Source organism: Barbus barbus (assembly GCF_936440315.1).
Source record: "Barbus barbus genome assembly, chromosome: 48".
Classification (NCBI taxonomy): Eukaryota; Metazoa; Chordata; class Actinopteri; order Cypriniformes; family Cyprinidae; genus Barbus; species Barbus barbus.
The window spans coordinates 1,339,886-1,360,082 of NC_136726.1; the positions used below are offsets into that span (position 1 = coordinate 1,339,886).

General features: G+C 38.1%; 1 protein-coding gene across 1 annotated transcript in view; it reads right to left on the reverse strand.

The window, feature by feature from the left end:
- The window catches only part of LOC306866611 (anoctamin-1-like), a gene marked incomplete at both ends in the record, with an annotated part of 51,451 nt that extends 32,957 nt beyond the window's left edge, over positions 1–18,494 (reverse strand). Inside the window, 15 exon segments of the mRNA XM_079411871.1 lie at positions 1,719–1,793; positions 2,317–2,385; positions 2,676–2,758; positions 4,166–4,326; positions 5,357–5,491; positions 5,559–5,623; positions 6,194–6,235; positions 6,439–6,494; positions 6,687–6,738; positions 6,850–6,904; positions 7,425–7,576; positions 7,664–7,762; positions 16,162–16,479; positions 18,404–18,437; positions 18,439–18,494. Of these exon segments, the coding sequence (XP_079267997.1) occupies positions 1,719–1,793; positions 2,317–2,385; positions 2,676–2,758; positions 4,166–4,326; positions 5,357–5,491; positions 5,559–5,623; positions 6,194–6,235; positions 6,439–6,494; positions 6,687–6,738; positions 6,850–6,904; positions 7,425–7,576; positions 7,664–7,762; positions 16,162–16,479; positions 18,404–18,437; positions 18,439–18,494 (1,452 nt within the window).
- Positions 18,495–20,197: the final 1,703 nt, after the last annotated feature.

Sequence of the window (20,197 nt, forward strand, 5' to 3'; positions counted from 1 at the left end):
TGTGTGTGTTCACTGCTGTGTGTGTGTTCACGGCTGTGTGTGCGCACTTTGGATGGGTTAAATGCAGAGCACTAATTCCGAGTATGGGTCACGTCACTTTCACTTTCACTAATAATGATACCAGCATTTCTGCGGTACTAGTTAAGAGTAGCGACTCAGTTTGGGACCAAACTCTTCTGTGCATAACAGTGTTATGTCAAAATAGATCTGTTCATTAAGTGCCACTTGTTTTATTACATGTAAAAACAGTAATATTCTAAGATAGTTTTACCACTTAAAAGAGCTGGGGGGTTTTATGTGAATATATTGTAAAATGTAATAGATTGCTGTGATCAAAGCTGAATTATCAGCATCATTACTCCAGTCCTCACACTGTAAAAAAAAAAAATAGTTTCAACTTAAAATAATTTGTTACCCCGCTGACTAAAAATGTTAAGTTTAGTCAACTAAAATATCCAAGTTGTCACTTAGTGTCACATGATCCTTCAGAAATCATTCTAATATGCTGATTTGCAGCTCAAAAAAATTTAAATAAAATTGTGCTGCTTAATAATTTTGTGGAAACATCATCTTTACTGTCATTTTTCATCAGTTTAATGCATCCTTGCTCAATAAAAGCATATTGAACTGTAATATATATTGAACAGAAGTGCCCTTTTAAGCATGGTGCCCACTACAGTAGTTTGGGTGAACAGCAACACATCCATTAATAATACCTGATGTTCCTTATATATTATTCTTTTAAAAAGTATATCTGTACCTGTCTGGATCTCCTGGAATAAAAGACCACTTTCCTCAGCCATGCTGACTTTATGTTGTCATAGATAAGGAAAACAATGACATATACACAGAACAGTCATAGCATGTGATGGGTAAAGGTCAAAGGTCATCACCCACGGTGGTTTTAAAGATCTGTCCACTCTAGTTGAAACCATGCATCAGAGGGTCACGTGAAATCATGATGTCTGCCTGCGCCAAGTGTATTTATGCCAACATATTCATATTCACATGCTCATATATGGACTGAATATGAATATATACGAGATACTTTACATTATGTTTTCACTGTTAGCATTAGTTAACATAAACTAACAATTAACAATGCTTTTACAGCATTTATTCAGTTAACCTTTTTAAATCAAATGTTTCAGTTCATTCACCGTGAACAGCATAAATATCACCTTAATACTGTTAAATAAATAAACCTAACATACTGTTATAAAGATTAAGAAATGCTGTAAAAACAAATTCCTCATTGTTAGTTTATGTTAGCTAATGCATTAAAGGGATAGTTCACCCAAAAGTGAAAATTGTGTCATCATTTACTCATCCTCAAGCAGTTCCAAACCTGTATGAATGTGTTTGTTCTGCTGAACACAGAGGAAGATATTCTGAAGAAAGTGGGAAACAGAGCAGTTCTGGGGCACCATTGACTTCAATAGTATGTTTTTTCCTACTGTGGAAGTCAATGGTGCCCCAAAACAGCCTGATTACAAACTTTCTTCAGAATATCTTCCTTTGAGTTCAGCAGAACAAACACATTCATACAGGTTTGGAACTGCTTGAGGATGAGTAAATGATGACACAATTTTCACTTTTGGGTGAACTATCCCTTTAACTAATGATAACAACTAAGACTTTATGGTAAAGTATAACACAAACGTGTTGTCAGATGTACAAATTCATATGAAACACGAGCTGATGTAGGACAGCCTTACCATTAAAAGCATCATGATGAGGTTCGTCATATACGCCGGAAATCTGTCTCTACATGTGAGCTTTTCTTTCTCTGGCTAAAGAAACAACAAACAAAAAGAAGTCAAATGCAAAACATATTCAAACTTCCACACTTCAGGATTGACTCAGGAGTATTATTAAGTGTTGACAAGCTCAGGAAATCTATTTATTCTAGTAATTAAATAAAAAAAAAACATTATCATAACTATCAAAGTATATCTTATCATTTAAAATCTGTATTTAAATCAGAGATCTCAAAGTAAAAAAAGGGTTACACTTTATTTGAAGGTGTCCTTGTTACAAAGTCATATTAATTAAGTACATGTAGTCACTAAATGGGTAGAGCTAGGATTAGGGGTTGGTTTAGGGTTACTTGCATGTAATTATGCATAATTAATTTGTTATTATATTGATAAGTACATGTAATGTGTAACAAGGACACCTTAAAATAAAGTGTTACCTATAGAGATGCCAAAGTCTGACTTTAAAATTAAATGCATATTGTTTCATAGCAGCTTCAAATATATAACAGTGAGTTAATTTTCACATTCATAGCAAGAACAGCACATGCAATATCACCTGTGATTTATGGTCTTTCTTCAGCGATTTCTGCATGACTCGGAATTCATATTCTGCTCGCGGGTGATCCTGACAAAAACATATTACAATATATATGACAAAACTGAAACAATATATATGACAAAACGAAAGAAAGAAAGTGTGCGTTTCTTCAGGTGAGTGTTTGTAGGTTCAGCACATGCTAGTCTGTGATAGCGGATGAAGCGACAGCGGTGTTTAGAGAGTTCAGAATATGCTCAAACCTTCAGTGCTTCCTACACACACCCCAGGGGAACAAGAGGACGACAGCGTTAAATGACAGACTAGTGAGCTCCACTGATGATGTGTGGTGTGTTAATGTGAGTGTGGTGTGATCAGACCTCCTCCTCCTCGAACCCTGTGAGATCCCACTCGTAGTTGAGCCGCATCTGCCGCCTCTTCCAGTGCTCCATGAAGAACGCCGCTGGAACACACAATAACACTGACGTGAGGAAATGAACTCCATTACACTTCTGACCCACACCTGAGAAACCATTAGGACAAAAGCTGCTAAATGTGGCACAATATGATCAAATATTAACATTTTCATTATAAAGATGATTCATAATAATCCTGTAAATGATGGGAGCAGTTAAATCAGACTTTCACATATCGGCTCAGTTCATGGATGAGAATTGAAATGAAAGGCACACAGAATGAGATGTTTGTTTTTCTTTTCATGCAAAAGCAGAAGAAACCCAGATTTCTGGGCACGGCTCGTAAAGCAACAGAGATGTAGCTTTAAGGAAGCTACAAAAGCCTACAGAGCTTCAGTGATATTCATATCTTTGTATTTATACTTGTGAAAGAGCAACAGCTGTCACGTCTCTCCTCCAAACAGATGGAAGCACAGTAAATCTTATGTGTGAGCTAAAGTCCGTGCTTTCCTGTCCAAATCCCTCGGCGGACGACACTGATCAGAGCAGAGAAGCCTCACAGAAACTGGGCTCACAGGAAACAGCCAAACAGATGATAACAACCACACGACGGAGAGATGTTTAGTTTAGGACAGAGAGAACGACTGGAAGAATAATGCTCTGAGAGAAAGTCAGTTCGGCTCTCCGTTCTCCAACAAACTCACAGGCACCAGGAACATAATTAAGCTCATTACACCCGTAACACAATACAGAATCAATGACCGTCACTACAACATGAGGAATTTAAAACACAGTCACTTCTAGCTAACATTCACTATATTAGTTCAATCATTGAATTTGTGCATATTATGGTAAATACTATTTACTTCACTCTTAAAAAGAAAGGTGCTTCAGGATGCCATAGAAGAACTTTTCTGTCTAAATAGATCCTTTAACATCTGAAGAACCTTTCTGTGTCACAAAAGCTTCTTTGTGGAGAAAGAAGGTTCTTCAGATTATAAAAAGGTAAGTCAAGTCAATATTATTTGTATAGCACTTTTAACACCACTTCATTTTACAGTGATCTTGTTATGTATGTTAGATGTACTTCATATAGTGAAAACTGTAAATTATACTCACAAGCAACTAACCTTAAGCCACGCTCTAAACCAAGTCCATAATTAATATTACTCATTATTACTTATTTGTGTAATTACACTGCAAGAATGAAGTGTAGACATACTTACTGTTGCTATAAGTTTAAAACAGCTGAACTGAACCTCAACCTTAACCCTGCAGCTACTTGCATCCCAACCCCAGGAGCAGCAAACACAATCTGCCAAGGGTTTGCAGAACAGCATGTTTGTACACAATAAACACACCGGACATGCAGTCTAACTTGCCCAATGCTTAAACATGAACGCTATGAGCAGCTGCTGCGCTCATGGAGGAGCAGAAATGAGATCCGATCTCACCCCACAGCGCCATGAAGATGGAGAAGAAGACGGTGGCAGGGTTATCGAACAGATGGCTGGCCCGGGCCGTCCCACACCCCATGCTCAGGTTCCAGTAGCTGCACACGCGGTCACACAGCGGACACATGGTGATGTTCTTCCGCTGGTCACAGATCTCCATACTGAACACAGAACAAGTCAAGCAGAACTACCACACCAGACATTAACTGAGTACCTGAACTGATTATGGTAAACCAATGTTACATTTGTGGTGTTTTTATAACATGCTTTCATGAATTTGTATTTAAACTCTTTTATTTTCTAAAGGTTAAGAAACTCACTTGACCATTTAAAATAAATCCATTTCAAGCCTTATTTTGTGTCATTTCTTGGAAAGTGTCAACTCACATGCCTTCTGAGCTCACATTATAAAACATCATTTTAAAAGAAACTAAAATGAAACCACTTTCATTAGAGCAGCTGATGATCAATATTCTTATTAGTTCTACTCTTTCAGTTCCAAAACGGAGTTGTGGTTTCTGTATAAAAACGGCTCCATCAGACCCTTCTCATGCTGTCATAATATCCTGACCGTGACACACTCCAGAGGAACCTAAAGACAGATGTTTGGTTTTATATGCTCTTTCTCAAAGCATGAACTGAGGGTTTATATTGAGAATGGGGGGCTCGTACTTTATTACCCAACAGTATTTCTTGCCGTCACAAAGCAAGAAAACTGTTATGCAACTGTACTTAACTGAGACGTGAGATGTGAGTTAATAGCACTTCCAGTTATTAAAATAGACCTTGTCAAAGATGTTTTGAGGAACTACACTCTAAACTCGTCTTGGGTCATTTTATTAGTGGTTTTGTTTAAACCCCAGCTGGCAGTAGAATCGGTGTGCAATCCTCACAAACTGCTGCTTTGCCAGACAAGACAGAACTGGATCAGTCCGTCAATGCTCATTTTGTCTTCTGTCCGGAATGAAAACATCCAGGCTGATTTATTTTTTTTTTTTTTAAGTTTGTCCATATCAAAATAAAGTAACCATTTTGCTTCTGAAATCTGACCTTCTGCTTGAGAGTAATTACACTTTTTAATGATCACAATGATAACGCCGCTTTCTTTCAGTCTTAATAATAATAAACACATATGCCATTGTGTCTTGCACTTTAAGCGTTCACTAAAGGTTTTGTTTTGCTTTCACTGACCTGGGAATGTCGTCATCAACAGTAACACATCCATAGAGGAACACAATGGCCCCTACTAAGGAAGCAGGGATCAGCATCTGGGTGTAAACACCAAGCCAAGCAAAGTACAGACCGATCTTCTCTCCGAAGTACTTCCTGTAAGATAACCGAGATGTTTCTAATGGACCTGAAACACTGAAACATCAGAGAGTTTGAGACTTACCTGACTAAACCAATGGGCTGGTACTTATAAAAGACACTGTAGCTGGCCCACTCTTCATACAGCAGCTGAAATAAAAGCATGACATGATGAAACAGCGCTTATCTTCACCTCCAGACTGAAGCTATATCTCAAGTGTTGTCTTTGCAGCTGCATGCATTCAGTTAATAATTTTTGCTGTGTGCTTCAGGTCATTGGCCTGCTGGGAAATGACATTTTCCCTGAGCTCTGAACTGTGAGTATCCTTGGCAGGTCAAAGTTGGCCTAATACAGTGGTTTCCAATCCTGGGACGCAGCACTTGTCTTCTTTATTTATCACACCTGATTCAGAGCATCAGCTCATCAGGAAAAAGAGTGTTTGGTCTTGATGGCACTATGCTGTTATCTAGGTGTAGTGCTGTATTTGATTTTGGCCAACGAGCTCAGCTTTAGTCCTAGACCACACATGGTTTGGGGTTTTGTCACAGGCATGACTTAAAAGTTAATTTTCTTTAGAACTAGCTTCATTAAACCATGCTAGTAGCTGGGAGTTTCTCGTTCCTAAACTCACTCTTGCTTAATAGCAGAAACCATCTGATTCTGTTCAAAGTCTGAGTCTTTTTTTGGCAATATAAAATATAGACGGAACAATAACTCACCTTTCTGTCATTTGGCTCTGCATTTTCCCCATCAACATCGCCCTGTAAGGAAAGAAACCAGCATATCATATCCTGTTGAAAATTCCAGCGCTAAAAAGATTTGCATCTATTAATCAAGCAAGTTGGACAACTGGTCTGTACTTACAACTCGATAAATCTAGGTGTCACTATAATAATGCAACAGTGTTATCAGTTCTGTACAGATAGCTTAAGATCCTTAGAAACAGTTCAACAGAAGTACTTACATCATGTAATGGATAAGCAGCCAAATAAGCACCGCTCCCAAGCAGACTAGTTATTCCTGAACAATGTGTGAAAATTACATATTATTCCTTTAGTTACAGTTTTGCTGTCAATGACGCAAAAGAATTGGGCATAAAATTGGGTACTTAAGGTTGGCCAGCAAAGCACCGCTACTTAAGCTCAAGTTTTCAAAAACTCAAGAAATTACATTTCTAATTCTCTCAATTGTATAGCCAAAGCAGTAGCTTACCCATGCTAAATTTCGCTTTTGTGCACTTGGTTCGCTTCAACACTTCAAATACCTACAATAATGCACATAATAAAACATTTAATTCATGGGAAGAAAGGTCCAAATATTCAGATGATTAAATATGGCTTAAATGCTGTACATCTGACAAATTCTTTATACTTACTAACGAACTTCTTGTTTTACTGTCAAAAAAGGAATCTTTGTCAGACAAATCAAACCTGTAACGACGAAAGGTCACAAGTAGATTTTCATTTCATTTTTCAATAGTTTTTTCCATACGTCCAGTGTTTCAGTCAATTCCTAGTATTAAGGCCCATTCACACAAATCAGATGTCTTTGTAAATCCACTCTGGTCCATAACTACTTGAAATCTGTAATGACAACATGCCAAGCGGTGATGTCATACTCAAAGGGGATTTTTGTGTGCCGTTACACCCCTAATATATATAATTTCACTGGCTACCTCATTTTAAGATGAAACTGAAGTATACTTGGAGCTTCATTACAGAATTTCTTAATTTGCGTGAAGGGGTCCAAAGAGATGCGCTGTTCTATTTTAAATTGCTCTCAGTGTGAATAGGCCTTTATGTCTTTGAAAGTTCGAGTACAATGAAAGAGTAACATTGGTTCAGCCATGTGAAGGTCACAAATCACCTGAATGCCTAACAGTACATGTAAGAGATATTTAGATGTGTTTCATGCTTGAGAAAGGATGTTGTTGTGGAAGCAGACACTAACAGATGCTGCTTTTCCCTGGAGAACGGGTACGAGAGGTGCTTCACTTTCTGAATCCTGTTCTCTTCTAAGTTTGGATGAAGAGGATCTGTTAGTTTGCTGATGAACGCATTGATCTTTTCCATAACGCCACTGCTGTGCTTCACTTCATACACCTACAGTAAGAGCACAGCATCACATTTACTCATTACATCTCTGCTTGACACACAGCAGCTGTGCATATTCCTCTAGACCAACGTTACTTTTTTGGTAGGCATCTTCAGTTTCATGAATTCAGCCTCTCGACAGAGAACGCTCCACGGAGCATGAATCTTCACAAAGCCCACCCCAGGAGTCTTGGTCTGAAAACACACAAAAGTTGTTAAAGGAATTTGTTTCTGCAACATTCATACCGACAGTCGCAGTGCCTGCACAAGCAGAGGTGATATTCATTGGGCCATCCTAAACAAATCTAAAATATCTGTTTTTGCCAGTATGGTCTAGAGTAGAGGTCGTCACATGTCCACCCAAACAGATAGGTTCAGGTCATATTTTAAATGGTAAGCCGGGTCAGGTCTGTGTGTAATACCCAAGTCAATCTGAGAAATCCCAGGCATGATTAGAGTCTGTGTATGTGTGTGTTTTATAACTTGCAACATTGTAAAAATAGAATGAGAACGAGTAAGCCAGGAAATAAGATTACAGTGTGTGCATAATTATCAGGCAAGTTGATATTCTGGTCATATTTTTTTTTTCCAAGCACATTTGACCAATTCCAAACCACATCAATCTTAATAAGTACTATTAATTTAGTTTTTAATCATTTAGAAGTCGTATAATTGTCCATGGAGGCTGGAAGTTAAAAAAAGTCCTTATATTCAGGTGTGCAGAATTATTAGGCAGGTTTTCTTTTACAGATGAAATTAGCCAAAAAAATGATTTAACTCAGACTGAAAAGTAAAAAAATTATTAAATCCCCATGAGAAATATTCAAAACTAACGCAATACAGAAAAAAAATAAGTTAAGACATGACCATTTGACGGCAAAATGCTCACTGGGTGAGTGGGGTCAGAAAAAAACAGATGGAGAAGAAAAGACACGTTAACTGCAAAAGATTAAGAATTATTGTGAAGAATTAGGTGTCAAGTCAAATCAAGTCAATATTATTTGTATATTGCGCTTTTAACAACACAAATTGTGTCAAAGCAGCTTAACATCTGTCAGGTGTGGGTGAAGGGATGAGAGCGAGGACTCACTTGCAGGAGGAAATATGGCTTTATTAATAATAAAAAATTTAATAAACAAACAAAAACTACCCAGTAGGGGAAAACAGACTGGCATGGCAAGGCAAGGCAAGGCAAGGCAGGACTTCACAAAGCGTAACATCGACGACGAACCGGCACAGGACTGCAAACACAAGGAGATTATAAAGGGAGCAAATGAGGAGGGTAACGAGTAAACACAGGTGGGGCAAATTAACCAATAATCAGGAAACAAAATGGGTGGGGTCAAGACAATTGACATGAGAGCACATGGCACATCGAACCAAACAAGACAAGCCATGTGCTCACACAAAACAAAAACACAAGCACATGGCCAGCAAAACAAAATCACTAACCATGTGCAAAACAGGATACAAACATGCAGCTAATGAGGAGACTCATAAGCTGCATGTTCACAAAACATGACAAACATGAAAGCACGCATCCAGTGAAAAAACACAAGCTGCGTGCCACACAGAACAAGACAAAACAAGAGAAAAAAAGCACCGAACCGCGTGCCGAACAAAACACACACACAGAGGACGGAGGAGCGCACGGCCCGAGCGAACTCGAAATCGTACGCTCCCACAGCGAGAACAAACCTGGAGCGTGAGTATCCGAACCCCGACACGAAACCAGAACCGAGCCCGAACAAGACAGGAGTGCCGGGATCCGAACATCACGCCCCAACATGAAACAGAGAACACAGACAAGAGAGACTCACCAGAAAACAAGACAAGAAGGGAGTGTCAGGGCTCTGTCACAAAACCATGAATAAATTAGACCGAAGTGACAGAACCCTGACAACATCAGCTTGATATAAAGCTGGGTGGCTTTATATCAGCTTGATACAGTATTTAGACGGGGAAATAGTTTGTCGAAATAGTGTCATTCTCCTTTGGCCAGACAAAATGAGCTGTTTAAATCTAGACTAAAGCAGAATCAGACTGAGCGACTGATGAAGGACCAGCACCACACCCTCTTGAACCACTGTTTGAAGAATCGATCTTCCAGAACCTGGCAGTAAGTTTTAGGAGCTCATTTTTAGTCAATCTCTGCAAGACAGACTTTTCAGGATAGGAGATGGACTAAAAATGAACTTCGTTCGTCACCGCATTCACCTGCGTCCTACTGAAACCACTCTCTCGTAAACGTACGTATGGCAGTTGGTGCAAGCTAGAGATTATGGTTTTGTACATTTTTAAATACAGATTGTTTTCTTACACAAACACATCGATTCACTTCAGATTAATCCCCTGGACCCATGTGGAGCACTGTTCACGATGGATGGATGCAATTTAATTTTTCTTTCAAAATCTTAAACCCCAATCACTGCCATTATAAAGCTTTTTTAATATACCGTAAATCCGACGGTATTCTTCAGAAAGTCATACACACCTAGGATGGCTTGAGGGTGAGTAAATCATGGGGTAATGTTCATTTTTGGGTAACTATCCCTTTAAATTCAGAGAATTCAGAAAAAGCATTTTAATTCTATAACACACAGTTATGTTAATACCTGATAATATGCTAATACATAGTTCAGTCATGGAAGTCTATCAGAGTGCAGATTGGTTCTTCTAAGCCAATTAGATGTCCTTCTGAATCCACGCAGCCATATATTTTGTCCCCTTGCCTGCGATCTCCCTGCTGTGTGATTATGAGAACTCTTGTTTACCCTCCTCCTCCCCAGTGCCACCTGTAGAGATCTGCTTCAGCAGGGGTGTCCAAAACCATTCCTGAGGACCACTGTCCTGCAGAGTTTGGCTTCAACCCTAATTATATACACCTTTTTGTCATGTACACCAATACAACTTTTTGTCAAGAGTATCTGGGCATTGAATGAGTTCAGTAAGTTTCATGCAAATCAAATGAATGGCCTGGGAGGAGCTTAAAAATGTACTTTAAAAAAAACCCACAGAAAATTTTTAATAACGGGAAAATATATATTAATGTAGGCTCTAAATGAATAATATATAAGAAAACTATTTTAATGCTAGCCGTTATGGCTCCAGTGTTGTGGACCAAAACACAAATAGCGTCTAATGTACAGAATGTGTGTGCCTGAGTAGCTCTGCACGATTGGGACCATCTTGACAAGTTTGGGGCCTCTACTTTTATGGCAGATAACTAATGAAAGAATAAGAATATTAGTACAAACTTAATAGAGTTCCAGCAGTTACATGCATTTAAAGCGACACTGCACTGAAGAAATGACAAGAGGAGAAGCAGGAGCAATGGAATCAGGAAATGACCCAAGCCTACACCTCACAGCATGTGCACTACACACCAGACCACGTGTGACCTGATGCATATGCCTTACATAGACTCCAGGACAGAGTCTCACAGCCAAAAACAAACAGCTCAACAGCTGTGATCATCATTACTTTCACTGATTAGGAAATTCATGTAATTCTACAAGGCATTTAATGACATAACCACATGACCAGGACTATACATGGTTTTATATGTATTCATACATGGTCATAAATTTGGAAATGCACACAGAGAAGAACAGGTGCACACATGTAAATCTCATTCTTTGAACACATATGTGAATATACAGTACTACATTAATCATAGTCTGAAAGCCAGTGAAGAAAACACATCACTAATGTTTGTGTGTAGCACTTGTGAGAGGTTATGCTGTAATGTCACAGCTAACAGATTCACAATATAGCCTTAATGCTGAAGAAAAGCAAGGCCACATACCACATGAAAAAAACAACCTGCTGTTGTATTTACAAATATAAAAAGAGAGAGAAATGATTTCACAGCAGATGCACACTTGTTTCTGTCATTTTGCTATTTGGAGCCGAATGAATGTTCAGTTCTTGAGTCATCTGGGATCATGTGTTGCTACTGTCTTACAGTCACCGTAGAAGCTGTGCCAAAACTGTCTTCCTGCCATCATGTGTCAAAACTGATATTAATAAATCAAAGACTTTATTTTATTACTATTTAAAAGCAAGAATCTATTTGATATTTTAAACTAAAATCTTTAAGAATATTCTTGTGCTAAATAAGAATTAATACCCTGTCAGTAATTATATTCCGGAACTATACTGTGTTTGTTTGTTTTGGTCATGTAGGCTTATAAGGAACTGTTCTAAAGCCACTGATCTGTAATTCAGAAACAAACTGGACATGAGAGCAACTGTGAGGGACGAGAGACTACAGAACTTAAAAAGAGAGAAGGAGACAGCCCTAACAGATGCTCATCCAGAGAAAAGAAGAATAAGATAAGAACAGGTGAAAAGGACTACGATCAGATTAAAGAAACATCCAGATCAAAAGTGTAGACTGATTAGTTATGCTTGGTTATTGTTGAGTTGATGCCAACAATGGTCAAATATTACAACTGTAATCCATATCTGTCTAGTTTGATCAGCATTTCTTTCATTAGTTAAGCTTATTAATCAAAATAATGTGTGTATTTCATGGAATTTGAAGATTTACATTAAATGACACTAGAAGAAGTAAATGATGACAGAATTTTCCTTTTTGGAGGAACTATTGCTTGTGAAAAAGAGGAACACTTTAGCATACTTATAAAAAGAGTGTTCACTATTAGCTAATTAATAACTACTAGTTTTTAATATATCTTGGAGAACTACTAGGAACTACTGTATACAGGTTCATAATTAATGTGAATTATGCATAATGTATTCATTCTAAAATGAAGATGATGGTAATCCACTAGTATTGACTCAAGAATGATCAAATACTTCTACAGGAACTACTAACTACTTGGATCAGTATTCTAAAGAGAAAAGCATCATAACTCTCTAATATTGACTGACGTCATTTAAAGCTTTTGAGATATATGTGAGGTTTTGGATAGTAATGACTCAAGTGTTACTACATCCTTCTGAAGACACTACTAATTATTTGTATGTAATGTAAACATTATGTATTATTCATATTAATAATGAACCTGTATACAGTAGTTCTTAGTAGTTATTTAGGGAGGTATGAAAAAATAATGGTTACTGATTTGCTAATAGTGAACTACCGCATTCAACTAAGAGTACTTTTTAAGATACGTTGGAAAACTCTACCAATGAACTGGGTCAGAGATCACAGAGACTACCCGACCTAAAAAGCATCGGCATCCATCTAAAAAGCTTTGTGATCAGAGGAAAATATCCTTTGGACTGCAGTACCCATCAATATGACAGTCAATATAGTCAATACAATGCACCTTTACGCAGAGGTGGAAAGTAATGAATTACATTTACTCGCGTTACTGTAATTAAGTCGTTTTTTGTGTACTTCTACTTTTTAAAGTAATTTTCAAAATCTGTAATTTTACTTTTACTTAAATATATTTAGTTTGAAGTATTGTACTTCGCTACATTTTAAAAGACATTAATTTCTGAGTAAAAAATAAATAAATCACTCCCTGGAAACTACTGCAGTAAATAATGGAGAACAAACTGGCTCTAAAATCAGAAGAAAGATGCAGACGGACAGACAGGCGTTATGGTGCAGACCCAGCTGTAAACTAAACCCCGTCGTACTCTGCTGAAGCTGAACTCGAAGGAAATGAAGTGAACCCCTGTTTATGCTCTATTATGCAGTGTAAGTGTTTGCCTAGGGAGACCAAACTAGCAGCTTATAAAATCTCGACATCACCCCTTCACAAGCATGTAGAGGTAAGCTAAATACTTGCATCGTTGAATTGGTGGTTAAAATGAAGCTTTGGCAGTTTAGCAAAAGGTTTTGCACAAATTAGCCAAAAAGACAGTGGTGCAGGGTGTGCGATATCGTCTGTGATAATATCGTAATTGTTGTTTTAACGATGTGCGATTTGACATTATCAGTATTTAGCCCAAAACCAAACAAAACACTCATACTGTGTGTGAAGTCTAGTAGATTAGACTAGTGCGCACGCATTTAGAGGGAGTTCTTTCACTGCGTGAGTCTGTTAAAATGCATTTAAAATTATCACAAAATTGAAGATGTATTTATATCATTTCATATAGTAAATCAATATCACATGAAGAGTGCCGTTTTTCTCCAAAAATTAGCATGATCCCAAACACAGCCACAGCACAGTTTTGTGTCTCTGAGCAACATGATGGTGATTCGTTCCTGAATGAATCAACTGTTTAAATGATTCGGTTCAGTCACAATGACTCACTTATTAACAGTGACTTACACCTACTGTCGGTTTTAATTTCACATTTAAAGTATCTTTTGATTTGGATTTATATATATATATATATATATATATATATATATATATATATATATATAATTTCAAATGAGTATTCAACATTTTATGTCTTATATATCAAAACATTTGTAATTGCAGGATAAATGCGTTCATGTCCTGCATTAAACAGTGTAAATACATCTAAATGCCTCTTCAGATGAAGCTTCTGTGTTTCCTCTGCACTGCAAAGATGAATTTTGTTGATACTGATTTAATTTGCCTGTAACAACCCAAATGTCTTATTATTCTAAATACTTTATTCATTTCATTAAAAACAACTAATTTGAGATTTATAGGCCTATCCCTGGGGTTTCAAACTCAGTTCCTGAGGACCACAGCCTACCACTAGGACCTAGGTTTAGTTCCAACCCTGCTCCAACACACATGCCATGTAGTTTTCAAATCAGCCTAAATTATTAGATTAGCTGCATCAGATGTGTTTAATTAAGTGCGTGAGTTTAAGTGAAGTGACATACTGCCAAGTGTGGTGACCCATACTCGGAATTCGTGCTCTGCATTTAACCCATCCGACGTGCACACACACAGCAGTGAACACACACACACACACACACACAGCAGTGAACACACACACACACACACACACACAGCAGTGAACACACACACACACCGTGAACACACACACAGTGAACACACACACACCGTGAGCACACACACATAGCAGTGAACACACACCCGGAGCAGTGGGCAGCATTTATGCTGCAGCGCCCGGGGAGCAGTTGGGGGTTCGGTGTCTTGCTCAAGGGCACCTCAGTCGTGGTATTGAGGGTGGAGAGAGCGCTGGACATTCACTCCCCCCCACCTACAATCCCTGCCGGCCCGAGACTCGAACCCACAACCTTTCGATTACGAGTCCGACTCTCTAACCATTAGGCCACGACTTCCCCAAATTAGGGGAAGTCGCTATAATTAGGGTTATATCTAAACTGTGTATGACTGTGTTCCTCCAGGAGCTGAGTTTGACACCCTTGGCCTATCCCATTGTTGCCTCCCTCCCACTGTTGAAAAGTCATTTTTACTCTGAGTACATTTTAAATGAGCTACTTTTTACTTGAGTAGATTTTTAGACTGGTATTTTTACTTGTACTTCAGTAAAATGTCATTAATGTAATGGTACTTTTACTTGAGTAGAATATTTTCGTACTCTTTCCACCTCTGCCTTTACGTCAGTTAATGACAAAACTCAAGCGTTTCAATAAGACATTATTCTTCAGCATAATTCCACTCTTTACTGAAAACCTGCTCAGAAATGAGAATGCATGGAAAGCTTGGATTTGGGTGGACTTAAGGTCACTTCTCCAGCTACTTCAGGAGCACAAATCAAATGTGATTTTACACAGTAGCGAGGTGTGACTGTATTTTGTAGTTCCAGTCCTTAAATTTGATTGGCTGAGCAGCGTTCTCATAGTGCTGATAGTCCAACAGCAATGACATGTTTGACTGTTAAGTGCAAATAGTTATAGATTCTATTTACACTTTTCTGCTATTTGTTCTACTTATTACAAATAGTGGCAAATATATACACCTCAATATTGTAGTACTTTATAAAACAGTATGCAGTAATAATGTATTGAGTGTAAATTACAATTTCAATTCAAATTATTAAATGGATGCCGCCTTATTGGGATGATAAAGCCCTCCCTACACCTACCCTAACCCTGCCCGATACTTTATTTTCAACTTTTCAATCATTTTCTTCATTTTTATTGAAAATAAATGCCTTTCGAATGTGATATGAGACTTGAAAAGTGAGAAAAAAGTTGGATTGATTCGAACTCGAGTCGATTGCGCCAAAAATGTCTTTGGCACGCACTTTACCATCGACGCCACTGGAGCTGTTACTAAACTACCGTCCTTTGTAGTGTTGACTAGCCCAATCACACGTTGGTAGGTGGAGTCAGTGCAAATAGCCTCTGCTAAGTGTAAATAGACACTAAATCACAGCCATAATCATGAAAGTGACAGTCCACGGCTCAATCACAGCCATGATGATATTCAGTACAACAGCACACTAGCTCGTGTCAGAAGTCTCATAGTGAGCAGTATTTAAGAGCAAACACCATGAACAAGACTGAAGGCTCTCAGTGTGTCAGCTCCAAACAGGAGTTTTGAGTTCTGCACGTCTCATGTCATAGCCGCTGCAGTGTGACACCACAATGTGTCTTTTGTGGCCCTTTTTCATGGTAAAACAGCTGAGCTCAGCCAAAAGGCAAAACAATCCTCCAGCACACAAAAGCCTTGCGGAGCAGGAATGCATACCTGCTCGTCCCGCTCCAGCTCCAGGCCCATCTCCACCAGGTTACTCTCGAACTCCTCGCGCCGTAAGCACTTGTCGTCGTCGTGGTGGTCCATGCTGAGGTCAGGCGAGCCGACCTCAGCATCCTCTTTGGCTGCGGGCGCAGGCGGCGCTCGACCCCTCCGCAGGGTGCGGGTGAAGGCGTTGTCTCTGTGCCGCCGGGAGCTGCTGCTCTTCTTGATGTGGTAGGTGAGGATGTAGTCCACCAGCCTCTTGCCGTCCTGGAAATACAGACCCCGCCGGCATTGTGTGTTCTCCTCAGGAGCGAGAGACTTCAGGAACTGGGAGGACAGGGGAGGACAAAACATGAGCCAGGCTGCGTGTGTGTGTGTGTGTGTGTGTGTGTGTGTTGGGGGGGGCCAGTGTCCAGTGAAAGGTCAAGATGGGGCAGCATCTGACTCGTCAGCTTTAAGAATGAGTGTGATTATCAACTATAGAATAATGAGCTGAGCAAGTAAACACTCTTCATATGGTTTCAAATTAGCACTATTATGATAAGGATTAATAGTGATAATCTCTGTGAATAGCATTACCAGTCCACACTTGATGGAATTTAAGTTTCTCATGGCATTGAAAACTTTTGATCTTAAGTGTTCTGCTGAAGTGCTTGAAATTAGTTTACAGACAAATATAAATGCTGGCTTATGATATTCTTCACTAAAATAAAGGGACGGTTGCAGTGGATATTGAAAGAAAAGCTGATCGTGTGAAAGAGTGAGCACAAGCTTTTATTTGTGTCACAGCATCATTCTCATATGTAAATGTAAGTTATTTACTCTTTATTATTATTCTAAAATGTGGAAAGCAAGGTTCAACTTCTGATGAAGGAGCACAACTATCTTAGGTGCATATTCATTCATCTTTGTGCAGTTTAATATGAACTTTTGTGAAACCGTGTTGAAGAATTATTTCTCCTATAGTATATCACCCTAAGAGGACTACATGAAGTGTCCATGTTTTGCATACAGCATTTTCACTTTGAAGAGACAAATCGCTGGAGATGGGCCTGAGATCTCTGTCCGACTGATGACGGATCTGTTCATCGATGTGTGACATACAGGCGCTAATACACTGCTCAATAACATCTGACATGAGTAACCTTGAACTTGAGAGTGTGAACTATGGCGACAGCTATGAGCTCTTATTACATCTATGGGAACCACAATGTAAGCAACAGAGCAAATCAACTGTGCATAATCTGACCGTTATTTATCATTTCATCAATGCTATAGACGATATGCAAGTGTGAGTACGGTAAGCAGATATCTGTGTCGTACATGATAATGCACTGTTGAGATTACTAGATGTGATGTGTTCTCTATAAAATGCAGTCTGGACTTTAGCACTAACAAACTGTGCGACAGTAATCTTAGATAGGAAATATTTGTTGAAGTCCTAATTCATGAGGTCAGCTGTTTTAAGAGAGCGACTGCAACTGATCCAGCAACTGCTGACTGTGTTCAGAGGTATAACATTTCCTCTGGCATCCCCCTTCATCTTGTGCTCATCGTTTAGGAGCAAAAAGCATTAGTGCATATAGATCTAGCATGTGCTCATGCACTTTACCTACTGATCCACATGTAACTTATGGACATTTATCAAATCGTCAATAAAGCAATAAATAATAGTCATAATTAACAGCAGGTATTGCACATACACTACTTAATATATGGTATTAAAGTCCTAAAACTTCCTAAATAATCTCTGACCTCCCACTCACCTGAAACTTTCCGTGAAAGATCACATCCCTTAAGAAGTGTGCTTGTTTGCAGGCAGACAGAGGTTGAGAGCCAGCACCTTCGTTCTGGGGTAAATCCATCTCCCGGTCGCAGTAAGAAACCTGCCTCACTCTCTCTTAATCTTCAACTGTTTTATGTCTGTCTGTTCTTTCTGTTTTTCAGAATGAAGCAAGCCTCAAGTCACAAACTGATCTCTGTTGTTACTTGAGAGGAGTGAGAGGAGCCAGGCGCTAATATTAGACTCAACTATAAAGCCATACATCAAAGCCTCCAAGATGCCCTCGCTCCAGCCCCTCACTCTCAAGACTGTAAACCCACCCAGGTATGATGATTTACCTCTGTGTTTGTTGTAAAATAATAATATAATCTCATTTACATTTATGAGACAAGTGCCACAGTGTGCTCTCTTGCATAACTGACATCAATTTGAACATTTAAGTAAAAACAATTAAAATGTGAAACTTACAATAGAATCTTGAAGATCATATCCAATGTCTTCTGATGATGTTCATTTGCTTCTCCTTGATTGGCACAGACTGATACTGCTCATTATTCATCATGCCTGGACTTCTCCAATAGATTGTGGATCAGAGTTCAACCTGTAGATGAAAAGCAACATGACGTACATGTGACCTAAATCACAATTAAAAGACCAATTCTGAGTACAAGAAACCGGTTATGAAGAAAATTATTATTATTCATTTTTATTGGCAAAAATAAGGTGGATAGAGGCTTTATACCTTTCCTAAAACAATGCACTTCAAACCAGGAGGACTTGCCCAGCTAAATGACCAGTGACCATCAGTCGTTTATGTGGTATATATCAATGCTATAAAATCATAATCTGACATATCAAATGTTTTTGGTGGGTTAGAGATGAGGAGATTGGAGGCTGCCCTAAATGATCATTATCACCGATGCAAGACACAAAATAGGGGAAAATCCCTACTAGTGCTTCTGACATTCCAGGTAATGTTTAGGGCTGCCAAATATTAAACTGTCACAAATGAAAATCCTCTTTGCTCCCTGTGCTGTCATTATTATTATTGAGAATCTGTAACTGATTAAGGCTGTCTGATCATTAACACGGGCGTCTGCAGACAGAGCTGGGTAAATTGCTTAAAAAATAGGGCAACACTTTAGAATAGGGAACACTTATTCACTATTAACTACAACTTTTGCCTCAATAAATTCCTAATTTGCTGCATATTAATAGTTAGTAAGGTAGTTGTTAAATTTAGGTATTGGGTGCTAATAAATGTTATTAAAATATTACTGCTACTAATAAATGGCTAATATTCTAGTAATATGCATGCTAATAAGCAACTAGTTAAGAGACCCTAAAATAAAGTGTTACCAAAAATATAATCCATTACAAATTACATGACAAAAATTACAGTTAGTAACGTAATCCACGATATTACACATTTTAGGTAATTTAATCAGACTACTTTTTGATTGATTTTAGATTAGTTTTGACCTAACTCGTTTATCACATTGATTTAAATAGGATCATATCGATATAAAAATGCAAAAAAAAAGTTGTTATTGACAACATGAAGTGCATTAAACATAACATTACATTATCAAGGTTTCCCAAACTGGGGTTCATAAAGGAACTGCAGAGGTTTGGTGAGTTTAATGAAAAGCAAATAATTTAATTAATCATAAAAATGTCAAATTAAAATAAATCATTTTAAAATAACCTATCAAAATAAGACATTTACTAAAAATGTGAGTATTTTATTTGTTTATTTGCATGTCATGTTACCATGTTACGTGAACATGCAAATGTGAGACTTATTTAAAATCTCAGGTAAATACTGTATATTAGGTGAAAGAGGTTCGGCTGAATCTCTACATTACATTACAATTTGTGCATTTGAATGTGTTTGAAAGACAAAAGCCTTCCAAAGTCATAGTAATACATGATTAAATAACCCTCTGAGTGATAATTCAAATAAAAATGAACATGTTTATCAGTAGTTCTTTGTAATGTTAAAATGCTAAGAAAAGCCTTCTTAAACCTGAAATAATTTTTGTAAATCCAGTGGTCAAACACTGTGTAGCACCTGACTACTGACCGGTCTTTGAGTGAATTTCCACAAAACTGGAAGACCCTCTCAATGTATATAAGCAGTATAGGCTATTTTAGAAAGGAAACACTTAAAAGATGAAAACAAAGAATTAGCGAGAATCACTAAATTAGGAAAAATAAATGTATTGCTCTTGAGTGAATATGTATGTATGTGAATGTAAT